A 24,197-nucleotide genomic window follows, 5' to 3' on the forward strand; every position below is an offset into this window, starting at 1 on the left:
TTTTGTTATTCTACACAAGAAGCATCATGGTGACAAGAGTTATTTGGAAAACCTGAGTTCAAGTGCTATAGGTTCATAGGGTGGCCTTGGACTAGCCATTCCTTCAGCTTCTGTTCCTCAGCTGTAAAAAAGCGAATAACAGAGGCCTAATTCATAAGGCTGTTTTGAGAGCATGCAGAATAAAAACTAAAAAGTGACAAATAAATAGCAGTAGTAGTGATCAGGAAGTTAGTAAACCGTGCTGAACCTATAGTCTTTGCAAGAACTGGCAGCCCTTACAACCACTAACTTTCCCCCTAATTTGTTCCCCTTACCCCTTGCTAATACCTGTCTGAAGCCAGCTCTCCATTTGGTTTGGCTGGTTCCTCTTTGTACATTCGAGTGCCATAGAAATACCAGTAGAGGGCACCATTGCTATCTTCACCCAATGGTTCCACCCGAAGGCTATCTGCATCCAAACCCTGTATTTGGAAGCATGGTCAAGAAAAAAAAATCATTGAAAAGCAGTGATCAAGTCACAACAAACTGTGTCAACACTTGCCTCCTAATATCCCCCTTATGCCAACAGCAGCATTTAATTATTCCCAGACATAGATCTGGGCAAGCATTAATGTGGGGAAAAAAAGAATAAACTTTTTATCTGCTGAATGACAGATTTCAGTTCGTGATCTCTTCCTTCTGACATCTTCGTTTTTGATTCTCATGACGAAGATGGACAAACAGCATTGAACAGCTTTATATGCAACACGAAGCAGTCCTATATCAGTTTTGCACACACAACTGATAAATCCCCCTTCTATCAGTCCTGCATTCTTCCTGCTTCTCAATATCATTATCCCTGTTCCTATACCTGTCTTAAAACTGACTACATCACTGGAGCAGCTAGAGGTATTCAGACTTCTGCTGGCCAAAAAGTGACCAGCTATGTTCATCAATTTACAGATTTGTGAGCTGTAAATATAATCATGAAAAAGACTAAGTAAAGCTTGCCCAAACTGGATATATCTTTGACAGCAAAGCAGGAGCTGTGCTCTCCCTTCTGAAGTGGCAAAATTCTGAAGTTCTGCTTGGCAAAAATCTAGAGGCAGGTGCATCTTCTCCTACAAGTACTGCAGTACAAAGGAACCCGTTACCTGCTTAACTTTACCCTGCAAACAGTTACAAAAGTACCTCTTCTGATATAATGGTTGCCTGCATTAGACTGTTCTGGAAATTACTGCCACAAAGGTTTTGCATATGGAAAATGACAGTTTCAAAATGGTCACCCCTTTAGTCGGAGTGGAGTGGAGACTGAGAACAGAATATGAAACTAGGTTATTGCTGACTCTTGCTAATACATGCTTGCTTTAAAATTGACAGAGACAAATTACCCAAGGGAGGTGATTCTGAAATTTTCTGTCTACTACCTGTTGCATGAGTGCTGACCGACAAGTCATCATTTGTCTGTAATATTTAGCTATAAGCTGAGACATTACTATTTCACCATCAGTCCATGATTCTATGTTATTGTGAGATGGTGATAATTCACACTGCAACATATGGGAAGAGGGTATAGAAGTCAGTTTCTCTGTGATTCCAATTGCTACTGTGAATTTATAAGCAGATACTGCCCTACTAGGGGCCACTCAGAACCAGCCTGAACAGTGTAAGCAACAATAAATGAAAACTGTCACAAGGGCAGGCATTTACAGCCCTAAAAAGACACGACTCCCTTACTCAGATTTTAATAATAATGATTGGGGAGGGGGATTACAGTGGTTGCTACCCTGTACTCCACAGTCATGTATGTTCACTGCAAAAAGAAGGGAGCGATTAAATACTCCCAGGGATTTTTCTGGATTCCAAAATGCTCTGGGGGATTTTAGAATTCCTAACATATTCTCTGTCCAGGAGCAGTGAGAGCGTGAAGCTCCTTGAAGCCATTGACAAGACTGCTCCTTGACAACTTCTCCCCCCCACTTTGGGTAGGAGCCAGACTTGTGGTTTACCATATAACTGGGTAACATAAAGAGGGCAGGAAGAGGAGTAGAAAGATGCTGTCAGAAAATTCACACTGAATTTGATAAAGCCCAGTGGAAGGCCTACAAAATGGCAGCGATGGTGGCAAAGAAACATTATTTCACTGCCACAATTGCATCAGCTGTTTCACAACCATCCAAATTATTTAAGGTATTTCAAAACTTTTAAACTCCTAAATCGGCACCATAACCGAGTCAGGAATGGACCATTAGCTGCAACACGTCCACACATTTTTTTGCTGATAAAGTAACACAAATGCACTCTGACCTGGATGTTGCTTGTAGTATAGACAAGGTGAAAGAAATATTTAATATACCATGTGGTCCACTTATGGACCATTTTGACCCAGTTACAGTAATAGATATTGACAGGATCCAGGGTAGAGATGGGCACGAACCGGAATACGGACCAAAAAAACCCACGAACCGGGCCGGTTCACAAGCCAGCGGTTCGTGGAAACTTATTTCCATGAACTTCCATGAACTAGTCTGCTGGTTCGTTTTAACACCAATGCCCCTTTCCGTGCTGCTGCAAAGCGGCAGGGAAAGGGGCATTTAAACCCATGGATCAGCTGCTTGTTGGGGAGATCCCCGACAATGGAGCGGCCATTTAAACAGCCCCACTGCTTAAATGATCAGCTGCTTGGCCGGGATCTCCCCGACAAGCAGCTGATCCAGGGATTTAAATGCTCCTTTCTCTGCTGCTGCTAAGCAGCCAGAAAGGGAAATTTAAACCCCATGAACCATGAACCAGTTCGTGAACTTGCCCCAGTTCATGGAAGATCATGGTTCCCGGTTCGTGAAAATGCCACAAACCACGAACTGCACGGTTTGGTTTTTTCGTGGTTCGTGCCCACCTCTAATCCAGGGATCTTTGAAGGCCACTATTTGTCCACCGGATCCTTGCCCATCTTGACTGCTAACATCATGTAACGACTACATAAATGAACCCTTGATACCTAGCTAAAGGTGACTCTCAGCCACTCAGAGAGGTGGTTATCCATTTTGGTATAGTGGTTAAGAGTGGTAGGACTCTAATCTGGAGAACCGGGTTTGATTCTCCACTCCTCCATTTGAAGCCAGCTGGGTGGGCCTTGGGTCAGTCACAGTTCTTCCAGAGCTCTCTCAGCCCCACCCACCTCACAGGGTGATTATTGTGAGGATAATAATAATACACTTTGTAAACTGCCATGAGTGTGGCATTAAGTTGTCCTGAAGGGCAGTATATAAATTGAATGTTGATTTGTTATTGTTGTTTATCCATGCACTACTTTAAAAAGCTATCCCCAGGGGCCAATAATCACCGAGTCTCTAATCTGCCCTTTCTAGGCAAAGTGATTCAGATAGCTGTAGAAGACCAACTCTAGGTCTTCTTGGATAACTTTTATGCTCTAGACCCTTTTTAGTCTGGTATCTTGCCTCAGTATGCAATGGAGATGGTTCTGGTGGCTTTAGCTGATAATCTCCATCTGAAGATATACAAAGGCCATGCTTCTTTGTGGTTTCTCCTGTATTTATCAGCAGCCTTTGACATAGTAGATCATGCCATCCTGTTGAGGCATTTGGAGGCAGAAGTCTGTATCAGGGTGTGTGCTTGGACTGGTTTAAATTGTTCCTCATGGAATGGACTCAAAGGGGTGCTGTTGGAGACTAGCTATCTTCAGTGTGGGAACTATCTTGCAGGGTTCCACAGAGCACAATTTTATTCCCCATGTTATTCAACCTCAATGTAAAACCTTTACAAGAAATCATTCATAGCTTTGGAATTGGACATCATCAATATGCAGATGACACCCAGCTCTATATCTCACTATCCAATAGAGGCCTTAAGCTACTGCCAGACAGCTGTGGTCAAATAGTTGAAACTGAACAAACTGAAACTGAACTCAGAAAAAATGGAGGTGATGCTGGTTGAGAAGGTGGACATTGCACTCCCCACTTTCAGTGTGGTTCAGCTGGCCCTTGCAGTCTCAGTTAAGAGCCTACAGGTTATACTGGATCCACTGTTTCTGTTAGAGAAGCAAGTTAATACAGCTGCAAAAATGCCTTCTCCAAATGCAGTTTGGAAGATGGCCCCCTATTATGACATGGCTGATCTCACTTTCTGGATTCATGTCATAGTAACATCAAGACTTGATTATTATAATGCACTCTACATAGGCCCACCCTCAAAATCAACTCAATTATTGTCAGGAGCTAGGTTGAACATACATTCTGCAGTCACTCCATTGGCTTCTCATCAGTTATCCGGCTCAATTCAAGATTTTGGCTATCCCATACAAAGTCCTTATTGGTCCTTCATATCTACAGGACTGCCTCTCTTTCCATGCCCCACCATGACAGATTCAGTCATCTGAACAGGGCCTTCTGCAGGTATCATGGTGCACCTGGCAAAATCAACAGCTGCCCAAATATGTGTATTCTCTGTGGTGGCTCCCATTTCATGGAGTGGCCTGCCTGAAGAGCTCAAGAAAGCTCAGGCTATCCTGGCTTTTTGTAAACAATGCAGAATTATTCAGGAGGGCTTTTTTACACAGGTAATAGAATAGTGCTGTAAGGAAATGGGTGAGTGAGATGCACTGGAAATAGATATGGACTGTAGACGATACTACTGTGTACCATCTATTGCTGTAAGTATGCTCCTACTGGATGGTTCTATATCATATAATATGTCGTGTCAATTTGCTTATGTCTTGTTTTAGCATTGTGTTAATCTCTGGTACAGATTTCTGCTTATTTTCGCATTTCTGCAATCCTTATCCTATTGTATTGTTTACTGAATGTTCCAGCTGTTGATTATATTGACCTACGTTGTATAATCTGCCTTGAATCTCAGTGAGAAAAGTGGACTATAAATAGCATTAAATAAAAAATAAATAAAGTGCTGTGAAGTACAGTAAAAAATGTTATGCCCTTTTTAATTGGTCCTACATTACAGCAACTGTAAGAATTAGAAATCACTAATGTGCAACAAAGGGTTTCCATCACCACATGTGAATACAGGAAAGAAATAAGTTCCTTAAAACCAAACCAAATTTTTCCACCCTCTGAGGCATTCATTGTGAGCACTTGCCTTAACACTGCAGAACTGTATAAAAATGAACTTGAATAGGTAGCAACAACAACATATTTTGTAGCCAGACACATATTAATGGAGAGGAGTTTCCATATTGTTGATACTTTCACTAGCAAGCAAGTAGAACCAAGGGAACAAATGAAGCCTTGGCTGGCCTAGGCAACTTTCCTTCCCACCAGACTGATTAACCTGTTAAAACCAAGATAATCATTGAATATCTCCGTAACCCCCCAAGGGTCTTTTTAAACTGAAAACAACTTCCAAACACATACACAGAAATATACATGGCTTACTGTAAAGATGATTCAATAGGAACATATCTATGAATAAGATTACCAAAAAATCAAAGCAACAGAGGAAGTAACTAGCAGTATGTTATGGTCTGATTTGTTTTGTACAACCTCCTGTTCTCTAAGCTGGAAAAAATCAGATACCTGAAAATCATCCTACAGATGATACATTATAGGCACAACTATATCAAGGAAGTAATTCCTTCTTGGTAGAAAATATGTTTCCACCCCCTTTCCATGCTCCCCATCCCGCACACCTTGAGCAGGTCAAAGACATCATCAGCGTCAAGTCGGTAATCACAAAGGCGGTGAAGAATCTCCACACGGGTACGCAGTGGCAACTCCTGGAAAGTAGATTCTCGTAAGGGGTTAGGCTTTCCTTCCTCCAGTTCCCAGCGGTAGTTGATTATATCCTCAAGGTAGCCATGAAATGTCTGAGATCTAATAAAAAGAAGACCCACATAAGGCACTGCCAACCTGATGCAAATAATCAAAGGTATTCTATGAAATGAGGGAGATTAAATCCACCTAATATAAAAACTTTTGGGGCCAGCAAACAGCTAAAATACTGATCATGTTCTCTGTATACAGTATACAGAAGCTCTGCTTCTTATAGATAAAAAGTTTACTTCAAAAAGAAAAAAAGAGTTAAAATGTTCTCTGATGAAGTGTTTTAATCCTGGGAAATACTTTCAGAATTATCCTCATAAAAGAATGGTCAGAACCTGGAGACTGTCATCCAGGTAAATCATTGCTTATTCCAGAATTTCAAGGTGGACAAAGGGCAATGAACTAAAATTATCAGTTGACTAGAGAAACTATTAAAACAGGCAAGCCTAGCAGTCTACATAAACAGACAAACAAATTCAAGTTGGTATTCAGAAGGAAGTGTTTCTCCCCTTTACCCCCCGTCAAACAATTATGAGTGTCAAAAAATAAGCTCAATACATTTATGAAGGGTATTACATGCTATTTTTAAATCCAGCACCTCAGTGGTTATTTAAGAAGTCTTCCCCCTCCCTGCAGTGGTGGTATTGATTTTTTCCCATTGTTCTGCTCATATTGGATATGACTGGTTTAGCGATAGAGTACTAGGAATTTTCCTTCTGAGGTGGGTCAGCAGATACATATTCTCACTGTATTTTCCACCAATGAATACTTTCCAGTGAGGACCAAATACTTCACTTATTAATAAGGTTGCTATATTTTTTGCTAGCTTTGGCTCTTGTGCCTTTAATTTGGTTTATTACTATTTTTTTTAGCCAGCAGCTATTCATGTTTACCTCCATGTCAAGTGGCTTTTTGCAAATCAAGCTCTTACTGAAGGCCCATGATCAAGTCTGGCTGTTTTTACTTAGTTGGCAACTTTATTTGCTGTTATCTTGTATGCTTAAAGAACAGTGTCCTTCAGATATTACAGGCATCCACAATTTGGAACCCACTTAACAGTTGCAGTCCACCAGCCATACACTGTGACTTGCTAACTGCATGACATTTGTCAGACAAAGAGCAAACATAAGTTTAAATGTGCTCTGGTTAACCAGGTTTAGTGGTTTTGTGGAACAAAGTATGAAAGAGCCTTCAAGTCTCTCCCAGTATTATGGGAACTTAACAGATTTGTTTTCCAGCCACTGTCATGTAATTGCATGACAGCATCTCTGCAATCTCTATATATGTAAATTTATATACTTGTGTTGCAGATTTTTTTTTTAGGAGGAAGTGACCAAAGCCCACCATTTACCAAGCCCAAGGCATTCACAAGTGCTTTACTCACCAAGTGAATGTACTTCTGAAGATACGCTGAGGAGAAAAGCATCTGGGAAAGATACAGTGATGCTTCCCCTCACCCTCTTTTAAACATGATTTGGGGATATTTGTGTTTCCACAAAAGCTTCTGCTGCTGTCATGTCTAGTAGAGCACTAAGAGCACTGACACAACATCGCAGATTAGCCTTGTCTTCCATTGCTATATGATGTCAATTCGATCCATTTAGTTTTTATTGTGATATATGGTCATCAATGACAGAAAAACACTCAGCATCAGGACTTGCAGATCCTTTTTCCTGCCTATACTGCAACAAACTGAAATTTTGTTGACTATAGTACTAATTGTGCAACGGTCAGATAACACAAACACCAAAGATTAAGAACACTTCTAGATTGGACCAAAAGTTCATCTAGTCTAGCATTCTTTTCTAATAGTGGCTAGTTAAGATTCTTCTAGAAAGATCAATAGAACTAATTCTCAACATGGCCAAATCTGTGAATATTTAAATCTGGAGATTAAGGCCATGCACAGCGAAGACAGATCTTTCTACAAACCTGAGGAAAGCCCCAGGTTTGCAGAAAAATCTGACACCCCACCCCTGTGATAGACAGGAGGCTGTCCTGCCCCTGAGAGGTAAAACAGTCACTCAACTGTTTCCTCCTAGAGCCTATCACAAGGCTGCTCCAGCATCTAATGTGTTTGGGGGGGGGGGGGGTGGATTGTTGGAGGGGACAGCAGCAGCAGCAGCTGAGTTGGTCTTTGCCTCAGCAAAAGAGCTGACAGTCTCAATGGTGACTCTGCATGGTAACGTGGCAGAGTGGTTTAGTTCTACTCCTGGGAAGGACAGGGTACCCAGTCATGAGGCCTGTCTCTGGCAAGGAGAAGACCTGGTACCATTTAGTCCGGCTCTTGGGAAAAGACAGGCTGGCATGGGTGGAATTCCTGTATGTGAGGGGATCCAACCTGGTGGTTAGGCAGAGAAAGCCTGTTTGTAACCACAAGCATTAAAAGGATTTTAAATCACAACCTGAAGCCATAACCAGCTTAAGTGCTTCAGCCAAGCATAACTGTGACTGTCTGGAGACCTGGGCTGCTGTTCTGTTCTTTAAAAACAATCTGTATGTAAATAAATCTTCTGCTTCTGTGATCTTTGTACTCTTCAGGCACAACAGTGAACTCAAAGACTTTACACTTGTTACCGTAAAAACATCAAGTAACTAAGAGAGAAGGTTCTCATTTTGAAACACCTAGTTTCCCAAAATTATAAGAGGCTTTCTAGATTGCCTCAGTTGGAGGAAAAGCCCCCCCCCCCACACACACACACTCACTCACTCTTTGGGGGTTTAAAACCCACAAAATAATAGAAATAGCACCTGTACTTTTAAGAAAGAAATACATCCAGTGGTCATTGTTAGGTAACGACAATTCTTTACTCCAGAAACTCAAAGTTCCATCTTTCAAATATCCATCAACAAATTATGAAGTTGACTTGGAATATTAATGTCAATGTAATTTCAAATATAGTCATCTACCTGAAGGCTAGCAGCGTCACATTTCAAACAAAAACATACATGCACCCCTGCAAAACAGAGACATATCAGCCATTTCTTTTACGACTCTTACACATCCAATGATTTATCATCCCTTAAAACTGCTGACATCAACAATCTAATTAAGACACTCTTGGTCCGGATTTCCTCAAACTTCCAAGGAGTCAATGATTAATGACACACCCCTCTCTGAAACAGTTGACCAGTAAAAATTGTCATCAGCCTTCAGTTAGATTATCATAATAAAAATCTAATTAAAAGACATTTTTTCAGCCTCCATTTTTGTTATAATTGATAACTGGCCATAAAATATTTGAAATTAATTACTTCAGGCAAAATACTGTTCCTGTACCTAAACTCTAACAGATTAGTCCATTGAGTTGTAATGTTCTAGTTTGTATCTGGCTAATATCGGGGCTGTCAAGTGCTGAAAATTTTCTTTTAATTAAATGTCTGGCTTTTGAAACCAATTAATTGCATTTAAACAGATTTACATATTGTAAAATCTCGGCGCAAATGCTTGCTTTTGCAGATTCTGAAGAGAGACATATAAATTAACTTATGAACTGTACCCTTCATTAATAGAAGACCACCAAATTTAAAAACAAAATCTGGAGCACCCACTATTGCCAACATCACACCAAACACAATGTAACTTAAAAACATGTTATTAGAAATACCTTATGAAAAATTAGGTATACCAAGCTTCATCCAAAATACAAATTATCTTCTAGGGTTTTAGCTGAAACTGATAGAAAAGACCATATTTAAAGGCTGATTCATACCTTGTGAAGTCCAATGAAGACTCTGGATCAGACATGATTCCCAGGTGTGCATGGGTCCAATTTGAATCTCAACTATATTGTGGATGCCATTTTCCCAGCCTCTGTTTGCCCCACTGTGAAAAGCTGTGTGTGATGATTAAATGTAAGTTTTCCACTTATGTGGGCCATTTCAAGCTCCAAAATCCTCATGGAATTTGTAATTGATCCTAAGATTTTTTCCTCAAGATTGATCCTAAGATTTTTTCCTCAAATCTAAGGAATGGGATGGAAGAAATCAATCTTCATAGCAGGAAGGCTTTCCAGTGTCTTACATTCCAGAATGGTCTACCTCCAACTAACTGGAACAGTAAATGTGTAACTAAAGCTTCAACTGATGCATTTTTAATGTGTACCTGTAAAAAGTTGTACAAGTATACCTAAAAATATTTTTATGTATGACAAATGGTGTCTTGATCCATATACATGCTTGGGGGCACGGATAGTCACAGTTCCTTATAAAATCTACACACAGCCACAAATACGTTCATGCCACTGTGTAGTGTGTGTGAAACCTGACTGTCATCGATTAAATAACTCTAGATAACATGACTTTTGAAAGTATAGTGGGAATCTTCAGCAAAGTACTAATTCTGTGATTCTAGTTAGCCAGTGATTAGCTGTGTGTGGGGGGGGGGGAATTAATCTCTCTCTCTCTCTCTCTCTCTCTCTCTCTCTGTTAGCAAGATAAAAAAACATGTGTTTGTTGATACGATTGAAAAATACATTAAAAATCTCAATGACCTCTCTCTCATTTCCATGTTTTGCTGCTGTTCAAAACATACAGATTGAACCATGAAATTCCCCATTTCCGGAAGATGGCAAGGATTTGAACATTTAATTCCCTTTTCCTCAGGGGAAAAAAGTCTGTTGACTCAACCAATCATCTTGAGTATTTGAGTTTGACTTTTACATATGTGGCTAAAGCCAGAAGCTTCCGCCCTTCTGCCCCACGAAAGCTGCTGTGAGCCTCTGTTCTTAGCAGAGCACTCAAGGTCCTCTTGTCAATTTGTGTAGACTACTACTGCATGGCTGTCGCTTTGATTCAGCTATAATGAGAACCTGAAATGGGAACCAGATGTTTGACAGAATGACTGGTAACCCTTACCACTTCAGCTTTATTTTTCTGGTAAGCCATTTTCCCCAAACAAGAGTAACTCTGGTCCTTTCCCAAACAAAAATGCAAACAATTATAGAAACATGGTAGTAAAATTGTTGGTAGAAGATACTGGTACCTGTTGGGACTAGTTATCATTATAATCCTCTATACTTCATAGTATTTTAAATCTGATGTAAATAAAATGCTGCTTTGCATCTTTCAGAATGTGATCTATTTCTTTGGCTTGTGACAAACAGAAATGTTCTTTCAGAAGAATATTGTATAGTGTTTCTGAGAGAAACAAAGCATGGTGAAACTTTTGCATAAAATCAAAAGTTTTGAGCTGTCCTCCTCTGACTCCAGCGCTTTCAAATAAAGCATTTCCCTCACTCAATGCATGCTCTTCCACAACCTAAATTTCTCCCTCCTGGCTTAGAACAAAACATTACAAGAAACATGAGACTCCTCCCATAGCACCGAGTATTATTTATTCATCCTGATGACATTATGCCTTGCTCCACATCATTTGTTTTCTTCTTGATTCATGTGCCATCTTTTAGCCTCAAATCCCTAAGATTGCTAAATAGCAAGATCAAAAATGTACAGTAATATTTTTAAAAATAATATTTTTAAAAAAAATATTTTACAATATTTGCTGATGAAAACATTAGGTGCACAAAAACAAGAACATTTCACAACCAATCAATTCAGCTCAAAGTCTTTCTGGAACAGAAATTTCTTTCTTAACCTTCAGTGTTCAGAGTATCTGCTAAAAAGCATCTGTCATGGATCCCAACCAACCTCTCTCCAGGTACAATCAGTTCCTACATTATCTGTAGATCTCAGCGTCTTGGCATGTTGATATAGGTGAATATGGCCCTTCAAGGTACTTTAGACCTACTCCATAAGGGCTTTTAAAGGACAAGACCAGCACTTGACCTTCAAAATCAAATTTACATCCAATGCAGCTGCTATAGCACTGACATGGACCTGCTCATTACAGTGATAAGTAGCCTGGAGTCAGGAGAAAGGGTAGGGTATAAATATTTTAATATCAATCAATCAAGTATTCTTACTTCTCAGATTTGATCCAACTGTGGAATGTTTTTATTCTAAAAATTATTAATTTGGTTTTCATCTTAATTCCTCCTTCTCAGGAGGCAAAACCAAGGCTTCACATACTTAGCACTTTGCAGGCTTCTCTCTCTATTTTTAGGGTTGGGCGTTTGCAATCCTGTCCAAAAAAGGTTAAGGCTTTACAGCACGACCGTAAAACCAGCTTGTGAACTACTTAGGATACCATTTAAAGCCATGCTGGCATAACTAATGCTATGCTGATATAAAATTGACACATGGCACAGCTGTACCAGTATAGGGGCCAGAAATGGGTAGCATCAAGAAAAAGGAGCAAGAATCAGTCAGTACCCTAAACTCCCACAATTTATGTCTAACCCACCCCGGTCTCATGTGACATCAGCAAAAATACTGGCATAAGTATGCCATACTCTACAAAAATGAAAAAGTCCCCCTGCCATGCATACACAGACATGGAGCAGCTTAGGATATCTTCTGAGTATGTAGCCAACCACAGCTCTCCTAAAGCACAATATAAATCCAGGACACTCACATTAATTCCCAGGTTCAATTCAAGGTGCTAGTTATTACCGACAATGCCTTTCATGACCTGGGCCCAAATTATCTAAAGGGTTGCCTCCCTCAATAGGCCCTGCCAGGATAGCTGCACTTCTCTAAGCAAAGCCTTCTGAAGGTGCCACCATGCAAAGAGGTAAGACCAACAGCTCCTTGTACATAATCATTCTCTTTTGTGGCTTACATCTTGTGTAAAAGCCTACCTGACCAAGACAGGAAGCCTCTCCCACATCTATCATTTTGCAGATGGTGCAAAACAATTATTCAGCAAGGCATTTTTACAATGGGAATAGGAATGTAGCAAAATGGAAGTGTGCAAGAGGGCACTGACATTGGGAACAGGGTTGTAGCTTCAGTGACTTGCAAGTTTTAAGCGGTTCTTCTCTACCCCCCCAGCATTTTTTACAATATAGTTTACTGTTATTTCACTCTTCTCTAATGGTGTAATACAATTCTATTGCATTGCTTTGTGCCTAATGGCACAAGCCAGTTTGATTGCAATGTTTAGTATTATAATGGTCTTTATAGCATTTGTGTTTGTAATTCTGTAAATTGCCTTAAGTCTAAACAAGAAAGGTGAACAATAAATGAAGTAAAATCTCAAATTACGATACATCTCTGGCCTGATGGTGGGCATGCACACTGGAGGTGAGGGAGCTTTGGTGATGGGATCTCTATAGAAAGGGCACTTTGAAAAAAATAGCCAAGGTGGAGAGCATACATTGTTGTAGCAAATTTCAAACAATGCTCTGCTCAGAAGCTTTACAGTTACTGCACCTCAAGACCTTCCATTCCTCCAAAGCGGGCAGCAAGGAGAACTCACCCCTCATACGTAAGCAAGGAAGGGGGGAATCCCCCCTCGGGTTTCAACTGCTACAAATGTCTTCCCCTGCCCTAAGAAGCATGTGCCCAATGTGTATGGGCTGCAGAACCTTCCTTCCCTCAACAACTGGTAGCAAATTCCCATACAGGGTACAGGGCAACTAGGCACAGTACAGAAAGGGGAGTGTTTGGAGATAAGCGGGCAGATCATCAACCCAACATCAGCACGATGTCATGCCACTGTAAATTTACATGCAAGGGGAGGAAACAAAGCACAATCACATTTCTGGATCATCACCAGCCACTCCAAAATAGCTACCAAACACTTGTGATCCCTCCCGTTTTCTAGGATCAGAGCCCAATGAACAAAGAAACTATAGACAAAGTTACAATGCAGGTCTCTATAAGTATCAACTCAATGGTTACATTCTTCCCCAGGACAGTTATAAAATGGGGAAACTGTCTGGCGGGGGCAGGGAGGTAATATAGGATTCAGACACAGGCACTCAAAGAGCATATAGCTGGTGTCACCCTCTTAAATCCACAGTTTACACCATTTGCAGAGTGCTTGAACTAGGCTTGCCAGTCCCCCGCTGGTTCCCCCACCACCATATTTGGCTCACCTCCTGGTTACTAGGCCACCATCAGTTTCTGGGTGCTCTTTTGGGTCACTACAGTGCAAAACACCACCGTCTGCTTTTTGCAATGTCTTTGCTGTTTTCACTTCAAAACCAGTGTCTATTTTAAAAGTCAGACTCTTCTGCAAATTGAAACGCAACCCTCAGCTCCCTGTATCACTAATGTGCCCAACCCAGTTGTGTGGATTTTGCTATCTGCATGGGGTCCTGTCCTTTGCAATAAAGGGTCTCGCTAACACATTTGAGAGCAGGGGAAAAGGTGTGGAAATGGTTTAAACAAATGAGTAAATATTGCCCATTCTAGAACTCCTACAAACTGTTGATTTACCATGAGCACACTGTTAACCAAATGCATTTATTATTAGCTGCTGGGAATGAACAATTATTCATGCAATGTTATGTGTCTTTTTGTTTTGGTTGTTTTATAGAAATGAGTGGGTGCATGCATTCATTTTATTTTCATCTTCTGCATCATCTTTCCTACACTGTGTGCCATGTGCAGCACAAGGGGAAAGGCCTAACAGGATAGGAATGTATAGATCCTGCCCAAATGGAAGTAAAGCAGATGTATCGTTCTTATATTGAATCTGACCACTGGTCCATCAAGGTCAGCATTCTCTACTCAGGCTGGCAACGGCTCTCCAGGCTCTCACATCACCTACCACCTGATCCTTTTAACTGGAAATACGGGGGGACCGAATCTTGGACCTTCTGAATGCCAAGGAGATACTTTACTACTGAGCCACAGCCCCTCTCCCTCCCCTAATCCACTGATGGTTAGACAACTTTAATAAAAAGCTTACTTCAGAGGAAAGGCAATTCATAAAGTTTCTGTAGGACAGGAATAGGATAATCATATTCCGAGAGAACTCCCTAGCAGACAGATGAGTATAGGGATCCCAGACCCCCGGTGGGGGCGGGGGATCTCCCACCCCTGCTCCCCACACCCCGCCCCCACTTACCTGAGCAGCGGGGTGTGTGCACCTTCCTTGCGTGCTCCCCCACTGCGCGGCGCACTCCTGTGTGCCACAGCCGCCGGGATCGGGCCCATTTTGGCCCAGATTGGGGCTGCTGCGGAGCGCAGGAGCACTCCTGTGCTCAAAACGGACCCGATCCACAGCAAATTGGGCCCTTTTTCAGCAGCTGCAGAGTGCAGTAGCGCTCCTGCACTCTGCAGCGCCCGAAACGGGCCATTCTGCCGTGGATTGGGCCTGTTTTGAGGTGCTGCGGAGCGCAGGAACACTCCTGCGATCAGCAGTGCTTCAAAACCGGGCCCAATTCACGGCAGAACGGTCCCTTTTCGGGCACATTCTGCAGCGCCCGGCCGCGCGATGATGTCACCCTAAAGTGACGTCATCGCGTCTGTGGGAGGGCGCGCATGCACCCCCCTCTCTCAAAAGGTAAGTGCCAGGCCCCTGTCCCCCCCGCTGGAAGATTGAGGGGGCCTGACAACCCTAGATGAGTAAGATGCTTAAAGTTTATCTCTCTGCAGAAAACGGAGCATTTTCTAGTGATAGTCAAGGTCGTGAAAGCTTTCATCTGAACCATTTGGCAATATGTTTTTCACAAATGCAACTTGCCTAGAAAGAAATGACAACTATGGGGAGGAGTCTAATGTGTGTTTGAATGACCTCATTCAGACATCATTAGCAGGGTCAGGAGAAGCAAGGACTGTATCAGGAGGAAGAGAAGGGGAAAAACCTAAGGGATGGCTAATGTTCTCTCCCCTACAGCAATCAATCTATCATGCCATGTCAAAAAAAGGCTTGTTTCTGATTAAGGTCAATCTAATCTGAGTTACAGCTGCAGGCCTGACCTCAGACAGCCACAATGGAGCTCTTTGCTTATCTTTAGTGGGGGAAGGAGGTCCAAGGGGGAAACCTTGCAACATAGCTTCCAAAGCTCTTAGCCTATGAAGAAGCTAAATCAAGCAGGGTACTAGTCTCTGCAGAGAAGAAATACCATACTGCTACCAAAGGCTTGTACCTTTCTAACTGAACCTTTAACAGCACATTTAAACAGGGTCTTTGCCTGGTTTTCTTAGACCCATCCGCCATGTCTATCAGTGGCTATTAGCCACAGTAGCTAAACAGGAAAGTGTATTCCTCTGAGGAGCAGATGCAGGGCTTTTGCCTTCCCAACTTAAAAAGGGGGTCAGGAATCTCAGCACAGGAGTCATATGGGCAAATTGTCAGGCTGTTGGCACTGGGTAAAGCACAGGAGGAATAGGGACTTCATAGGATCAGAGAAGGAACCATAGCTGACCCAATGCATGTGCATTTTTTACAAATACAAAACTATTACATAAGCAGCAGTCCTTAGGGAACAAAAGTGATAACTGGTTTAAACCAAAAACCATTCAGTCTGTAATGCACAAGATGCACGGTTAAAATATCTCCATTCAGTTCCTCCTCTCAAACAGAACTCTTAACTAAACGCTCACAGCCAGGAAAGGAAGCTGTTGATGCAATGACTCCCACAGCACTCCCACAGATAGAATTGGAACAGCACTGGAGTGGAGCAAAATCTCTGGGGAAGCTGGGGGAATAGAGAGCCGATGGGGGCCGTCTAATCTAATAACAGATCACATCGCAGACACATGTATGAGCTTGACAGAAGCAAATGCAGCCACTTAACCTAGAGATGACAGCTGAAGCAGCCCAGTTTCATTGCTACCCAAAAGGAGGAGAATGGGAAAGGCGGAGGAAGAACAGTGAGGTCATTGCCACAACACACATCTAGGAAAGGGTTTGATTATACGGGAACTGCTTCCCACACTCTCAGCATAAATATCTGACAATACACAACTGTTTTCGTGCTCAGCCACATGGATACTCATGCAACAAGATGCAATTTATAGTTAGAATCCCCTCCTATAAAGTTATCTTTGTTTCAGCTGGACTAGATGCCTGTAAAAACTCTGCAAGATCAGCAGAAAAAAAGATCCTTGGTGTTAGCTGGATAAACTCCATAAATCCAGAAAAGCAAAGTAATGCAAAACTATACCCAAATATCGTGAGCAAAGTTTCCCTTACTTTTGTTGGAAGATTTAAGCTGAAATATTCTATATTTTATTGTAGAGAAATAGATCTTGGACTTTAATAAAAACATTTACTTCAGTTAAGACATTTTCTAGGTAAAATGCCAATTGTCCCAATAAGCAGTCTTCATTTTAGGACAATCCTATAAAATGACAGGAAACATTTTTATTGTAATACTACTTGCCAAAATGGTACAGCAGTTCTTATCTTTAAATTTTTCTTGTTATTTACTCATTCTTAGTATGTCCTAAGAGAAGAACTCATAAATGCTAATCCATTTATAGTATGAAAGCCTCCCGTCATTGCTACCCTCCTTGTCTTCAAACACCACATTTTTCAAACACTGTCTATGGTGAACACTGTCACCTGGGTGACTGTCATGCTTGGCTCTCATGATGTTCCTAGCAGGCAAGAGATGGCCAACTTTTTGAGCATAAAGGCCCACATTCTGGCCATTTTGGTATCACATTGTCCTCGCAAAAGCTTAGTCCAGGAAAATTTGACCTCCATGTTCAACAAGTTTGAAAGCACTTTTCTATTCACTATAAGGGCCTTTGCCACAGAAGCCTCCCACCATCTCATTTTGCTTCATAATTTTGTACATTTAATCCACCCTGAAATGATATCCTGGAATGCAGCTACAGGTAAGACACGAAGAACAAAGACCTCATACGTTATTATTGTAGATATAAATATTCAACTAGAGGAGTAATAAAAAACATACTTGAGGATATCCTGGCTTACTGATATTACCATTGCATAAATATTCACATCTATAGGGACCAATCTAACTTTTTACAGGAACTCTTTAATCCTCCCTCCTCCTCATTCATCTGATATTTTCACCAGTCTGTTAAAACAAAACAGTCCGTCAGCGCTCTCTGATGTCTCAATTGGGCTGCTACTACTACTATGGCAAAGGACACACCAGCAAAAGAAATCACACATGCCTGTTACTTTGAACAGTCTTAGCAGTTTCCTTTCCTCTCAATCCCAAGAACTAGCATGGAACTTGCGTTAAATGAAACATATTGAAAGACAAATGATCAAGGGGTATATAGGAAAAGATGCAGGATGGACTACTCAAGAAATTTTAAGCAATTACCACGAACTACTGAATATTTAAAAATGCACACAATGATGTAATCTTTTTAAGTGCTTCTAAAGCTACTGATAATTTGATGTTTTAAAATGTAGCTGCCCTGCAACATACTTATCAAAAAGACTGTTTTTCCAAAAACGAAGAACATTTTAAAACCAAGAAACCAAAGACTCACAACAGCACAGTCTTCACACATGTTTTCGTTGCAAGACAAATAGGCAAATTAACCTAAGTACATTTAAATTGTTCACCAGAATGGTTCTCAGCTAGGCTTCCATTTCCAAAATTACTTTGGAGTACATTATAATTAGCAGAAGTACTTTAATCATGCAGCATACAGAAAAACAATAGCCAGGCAGTTCCATAACCCAGTCAACAATTTTTACATGCTGTGCAAGAAAATATAAATAAATAATGAAGCACATGTTGTAGATGTAAATCACTACATAAAAATTATACCATCCTCAGGTGGGCAGGTAGTATTTATAGAAGGAACAGTAGTATAGTTAAGCGTCTTCCTGACACAGGCAAGCTGATGAGAACTTGCACGTCCTTGGCACATAGTCTAAGGCACAATGTTCTTGACAGAGCTCTTTTTATACTCCTCATCAGCTAGAAACTGCCATTCAAAGTGGAATGTGCATTAGAATATATAGCCTTGATCTTAGAGGAAAGAAAATGACTAACAAATATTTGACTAGAAACTGCTGATAACTGCTGATAAGGATCAAATGCTCTACAGGAAGAGTAGGGAACATCTCTGACTTAATGGTCTGTTCTTTTCACTTTCTAAACCCCATGACCAAGCAGATTATCTATTATCTGTTTTTATTAATTCCAGTTTGTATATATGTTCAGCCCATGTTTTACAGAACTTTACATAACAATGATATATGTATTGCTACCTTCTGAAAGCAAGTGGACTACCGTTGCCAAGAGGGTCTTCCCAAAAATTTAAACTGTATACTGTTGAAAGGACGTGGATTTGCACAGCACAACAGCACTTTCATTACTTCTTCCCCACCTGAAGGAGGACCTTCCCCTACATCTTGAACGTTTACTATCAGGTTGGAACATTCTTTGAAGCAGAGAACATATTACGGACTACTAGTGGATGTAGACAGAGAGACATTGTTTTGTATTGATTTGTACATATGTAATTCCACATGTAGTTCTATATTCATTGACTGTGTATTGGTTTAAGTAGACTGCGTATTGGTTAAAGTATTCACTGTGATAGATAAAAATAATTTTTGCAAAGTGGCAGTGATTTATATATGATGTTAGAAGGGTGATTTAGCAATAAGCAGACACTATTGGATATTGTATACAGTTTAAATTTTTGGGGAGACCCTCTTGGCAACAGTTTTCTACAGTCTTTCCCATAGCCTTTGTTTTTGTTAGCAAGTGGACTACCAGCAAACGCATTGTGGGACACATGCAGCTAACAGCAGGATCCAAGTCTAGTGGCACCTTAAGAAACCAACAAGATTTTCAGGGTATAAGCTTTTGAGAGTCAAAGTTCCCTTCTTCAGAAGGGATATGCAGCTAAATTATTCAAGCCCCGCCTTTCCCAGAACCACATTACATGTTTGCTAGGCCAGTCACGATAATAGGGATCCCATTCCCTCAGTGGGGAGTTTCCTTAGATTCCATATTATGGTAACTCAGCACTGAAATATTTATGTGATTTTGGTGCCCTTCCTAGAGTGGCATGTGGAAGGTGTGGGTCTCCATTTAACCATGTAATTAAGGCTGTAGGACTTTCTCTGCATGAGAACTTGAGAGCCTTGTACAAACCTTATTGAAATGAACTATAGCATTTAGAGTAATATAAAACCATATAAAGTGACTGCATTCCCTCCTACCCATAGCTTGTGAGTCTTGAGTTGCTTCTTCTCCCTGCATCCTTTCTTAGATTTAACTATGTGGAAAGGTGGGATAGAAATGTAATCTGTTAGTAAAATCAAACTTGTGTGCCTCTGAATGTATAGCTTTTTCCTTTTAGTGTCATGCAAGCTGATGGTTCTTAATGGAAAACATATTCTAATGGTAAATATTCCACTATATTTGTATGAGTATTTTAGAATATACTGACACAGTATTGTGTAGGGTTGCCAAGTGCCCTGGAGCTCAAATAGGGGGATGGGGAGGTTTTTGGGGGTATACATATCAGTTGGACTTACGCACTCCAGATAAAGAAGTGCTCCAGAGTGCGCGGGAGCTCCCAAGCCTGTTCCCTGTGCCTTTCCCCCCTGCCAGCTAGGTGAAAGGTGGAGGCTGGGATCAGAATATCCCCCTTTAAGAGACCGAGGACAGAACTCTTACAGACAATCAAACAGAAAGCTGTTTGTGCTCATGTGACATGTAACTCAGCATTTAGCACTAGCCTTTTCAGTAGTCCACAGAAGCTGTGGAACACCTCTTGACTCTTAATTTTTTATTTTCAGAAGCATTTAAGCCACAGAATGAGACTACTCACGTAATGTCACTGCGCTGATAACAGCCCTGAAGAAGACAAGCAATCAGATCACTGATGAAATCCACATCATCACTGTAAAGAGCTGCTTCAAGTTCCTAATGAAAGAAACAAATGAATTAATTTCTCCAAATTCTTTCTTCTTGAAGTGGCTTTCACTACAACAAGAACAGAATAGATATCACTGGAATTTATTACCAGCATGCAAATTGCTTTATAATCTTTATCGCAGGTAAAGGTAAAGGTAGTCCCCTGTGCAAGCACCAAGTCATTACTGACCCATGGGGGGATGTTGCATCACGACGTTTTCTTGGCAGACTTTTTGTTACGGGGTGGTTTGCCATTGCCTTCCCCAGTCATCTACACTTTACCTCCAGGAAACTGGGTATTCATTTTACCGACCTCAGAAGGATGGAAGACTGAGTCAACCTTGAGCCGGCTACCTGAACCCGGTTTCTGCCAGGATCGAACTCAGGTCATGAGCAGAGCTTAGACTGCAGTACTACAGCTTACCACTCTGCGCCATGGGGCTCTTTATTGTACCCATTCTCAAAATAAAGTGTGTGAAGTTCTTGTTCTTGATTTACAAACAGATGCTATGCTTTCTCCAAAGCAACAAAGATAATGTTTGAGCTGGAATTCAAACTTGATTTCCCAATTTGAGTCAAATTCAACATGGAACATCTAGTTTGGGACAACCACGGAGTGGGGGCAGGGGAAGCTGGCATGATTTTATATTATGCTGCAGTTCAAATGGTTTCTTTCTTTCTTTCTTTCTTTCTTTCTTTCTTTCTTTCTTTCTTTCTTTCTTTCTTTCTTTCTTTCTTTCTTTCTTTCTTTCTTTCTTTCTTTTGGTCTTCTGTTGTCTTAATTCAATACAAGGAATCATAAATAAACTTTGAACAGGCCATGTAATGATTCTGAGTATGAGGAGATTCTGCAGAATGCGGCACTAGGCACAGAACAGCTTCCTTAGAACTTTACTCTTTCACATTTTAAAAGAGAGGACACATGTTTAGCTCTTATGATTGAAAATACAGGTTTGAAATTGTGTGGACAATGGCTGCTTAAATCTGACATTTCAGATCAGAAGTCAGAGGAGTGGCTGACCGATTTCCTGAGGTCAGAAACTGGCCTTCATTACCATGCAACTCTCTATGCCCTTCACTTGGCAGAATTTATTCTGGTTTAGGGCAAATAGTAAAGTATGTAGAAGATGCAAATTTACTGAACAGCCTTGAGGAAAAAACTCCCCCTAGATGCTGACAGCCAGGAGTGGAGCTTCCTCGCTTGGGCCAAGTCACCTAAGATTCGTTTCTCTCAGGTTCTTCTTCCCAACAGTGGTAAGGCGGCTGGGGACGGGGTTTATAATGTCAGCAGAAGTCCTTTCCTCAAGCTTCCAGCTGATCTGGCAGCTGCAGCTACTGCTTCTTTTTTGTTCTACCCCTATATATGGGCAGTGTCAGAGTTTCCTCATGCAGGCTGCTGGAGGTGCTTTAAGCTTGGTTTTAAGTATACACCTTAACATGGCTTCAGGTTCAGCTTGGTCTATTTTGTTATTGTTTAATTTTCTCTGGCCATCCATTATATTTTTTTTCTAACTTCACTGCGAATAGCTTAGGGCAGCTTACTGGTTCTCCTCTCCTGTGCTTTACATCAATCTTGAGCATACACACTGGTATTCAGGTTACTTACTACTACTGAACACAGCCATTAAGTTATAATGGCTGGCAAGCTCTGATGAACCCATCCTTCACAAATCTGTCTCGTCCCTAGCACAGCATCTTCTGGAAGTGAATTCCACAAGTTAATTACTCTTTGAATGAAGCACTTCTCTCTCTCTCTCTCTCGAATCTTCTGTCCATCAACTTCACTGGGTCACACAAGTTATATTATTATGGGAGAGGGAGAAAAAGTTCTCTATCCACCCTCTTCGCTACTTGTATAATTTTATAAACCTCTGTCATGCCCCACCCCTATCCATCTTCTCTCTAAACTGGCCATTTTATTTTCAGCCTCTTTCTTATTAATCCGTAGCACAGAATTTTTTCTCCATTGCTGTCACAGAGTCAACACTATCATTGATCCATCACCCAAAGACTTCTATTGTTTTGGAACTATTCACAACCCACTTTAGTTCTCTTCATCCAAAGTGTTTTGGGGTCATCCAAAAACCTGGCCACTTTGCTACTTCCCCTAAATCCATGTAATTTATGAACAAATTAAAAAGTAGCAGTCCCAATATTAATCTCTATAAAACCCCACATCTTACTTCATTGGAGGAAGTTTATTCCCACTTTCTACTTCCTGTTTTAACTAATTTCAAATACAAAGAGAACCCATTCTCTTATCCTAAATAGGGTTGCCAACCGCCAGAAGGCTGGAGATCCCTGAGAATTACAACTGATCTCCAGGCCTAGGAATGCCAGACCCCTGCCAGGGGCAGGGTATCCCCTGCCCCCACACCCCACCTCCACTTACCAGGTCAGTGGGGGGAGCACACCTCCCATGTGCGCTCCCCTGCAGTGCTACGCGCTCCCATGCACTGCAACCATCTGGATTGGGCCCATTTTGGCCCAGATCAGGCCCGGATTGGAGTGTTCCAGCCCTCCACAGCAGCCCAAAACATTCCCATTTTGGCCCAGATCGGGCTCGTTTTGGCACAGATCAGGCCTGTTTTGAGCCGCTGCAGAGTGCAGGAGTGCTCCTGTGCTCTGCAGCAGACCGAAACAGGCCCACTTTTGGCTGGACCGGGCCCATTTCAAGCAGCTACAGAGCACAGGAGCGCTCCGCAGCAGCTCAAAACGGGCCCAAAACTAGCCCAATCTGGGCTGAAACAGGTGCCTTTGGGGCCGCTGTGGAGGGCAGGAGCACTTCCGCGCTCTGCAGTGTCCCCAATCCCGGCCCCTGCAGAGCGTGGGTGTGCTCCGGGAGGGGGGGGGCACATGACGACGTCACTTCCTGGAAGTGAGGTCATTGTGCTTGCGGGAGCGCATGCATGCACGCTTCAGGCACACGCCCCCACACCCCTACAGGTAAGTGCCAGGCCCTAATCCCCCGCTGGGAGGTTGAGGGGGCCTGGAAACCCTATCCAGGCCACAGCCCTCCTTAGAGAAAATGCCTGCTTTAGATGGTGGACTCTATGGCTTTAAACCTCACTGAAGCCTCTGGTGATGAGGGACTTGTCCACGTGTTTATTAAAACCCTGTCCACAAACTCCATGAAGGACACAGGGGATGGACTTCCCTTTACAGAAGTCTTACTGATTTTTCCTCGGTATGGTTTGTTTCTCTATTGATTAATAATAATAATTGTGCATGTGTTTATAAAGACAGTTTCCACCAATTTACCCAGAACAGACATTTGGCTAACTGGTCTTGTATTTCTGAAATCTTCTGTGTACTGAATCTCCTTTTTAAAACCACTGGAATTTTTTATTTTTCTGAAAGGGAGGCTAATTTTAGGTACAAGTTGCATATTTTTGTTAGAGGATCAAAAATTGCATTTGACTATGTTCAGAACCCTTAGTCGCCCATTATTTGAAAAAATTCTGGTTTGGTTGCCTACCCAATTTCTTCCTACATTTCAAGATCACTTTCAGCAATTTGGTCAAACAAATGACAATATGTTCCTAACATTAAGTTTCCTTTGTGTACTTCCACCCACAGCAATTCTGTGAGAAAATCTCTGCCTCTTTACTAGCCTCCATGACCTTTCTAACAAACAGAACTATGCCACCTCTAATGTATCTTTCCCTATCATTACTATCATAGTTTAATCCAGGGATAGCCGTATTCCACTGGTTTTCCCCATACCTCCAGGCTTCTGAAACATCCATTGTAT

General features: G+C 41.5%; 1 protein-coding gene across 1 annotated transcript in view; it reads right to left on the bottom strand.

Moving 5' to 3' along the window:
* The window catches only part of LOC129335811 (chromatin remodeling regulator CECR2), a 105,225-nt gene that overhangs the window by 27,099 nt on the left and 53,929 nt on the right, over nt 1-24,197 (bottom strand). The window contains exons 2-4 of the mRNA XM_054988610.1: nt 20,358-20,452; nt 5,642-5,825; nt 328-461 (exon numbers count right to left, since the gene is read on the bottom strand). Coding sequence (XP_054844585.1) covers nt 328-461; nt 5,642-5,825; nt 20,358-20,452 — 413 coding nt within the window. The remainder of the gene's footprint in view (nt 1-327; nt 462-5,641; nt 5,826-20,357; nt 20,453-24,197) is intronic.

Source organism: Eublepharis macularius, chromosome 9 (genome assembly GCF_028583425.1).
Source record: "Eublepharis macularius isolate TG4126 chromosome 9, MPM_Emac_v1.0, whole genome shotgun sequence".
In the NCBI taxonomy this organism is placed as follows: Eukaryota; Metazoa; Chordata; class Lepidosauria; order Squamata; family Eublepharidae; genus Eublepharis; species Eublepharis macularius.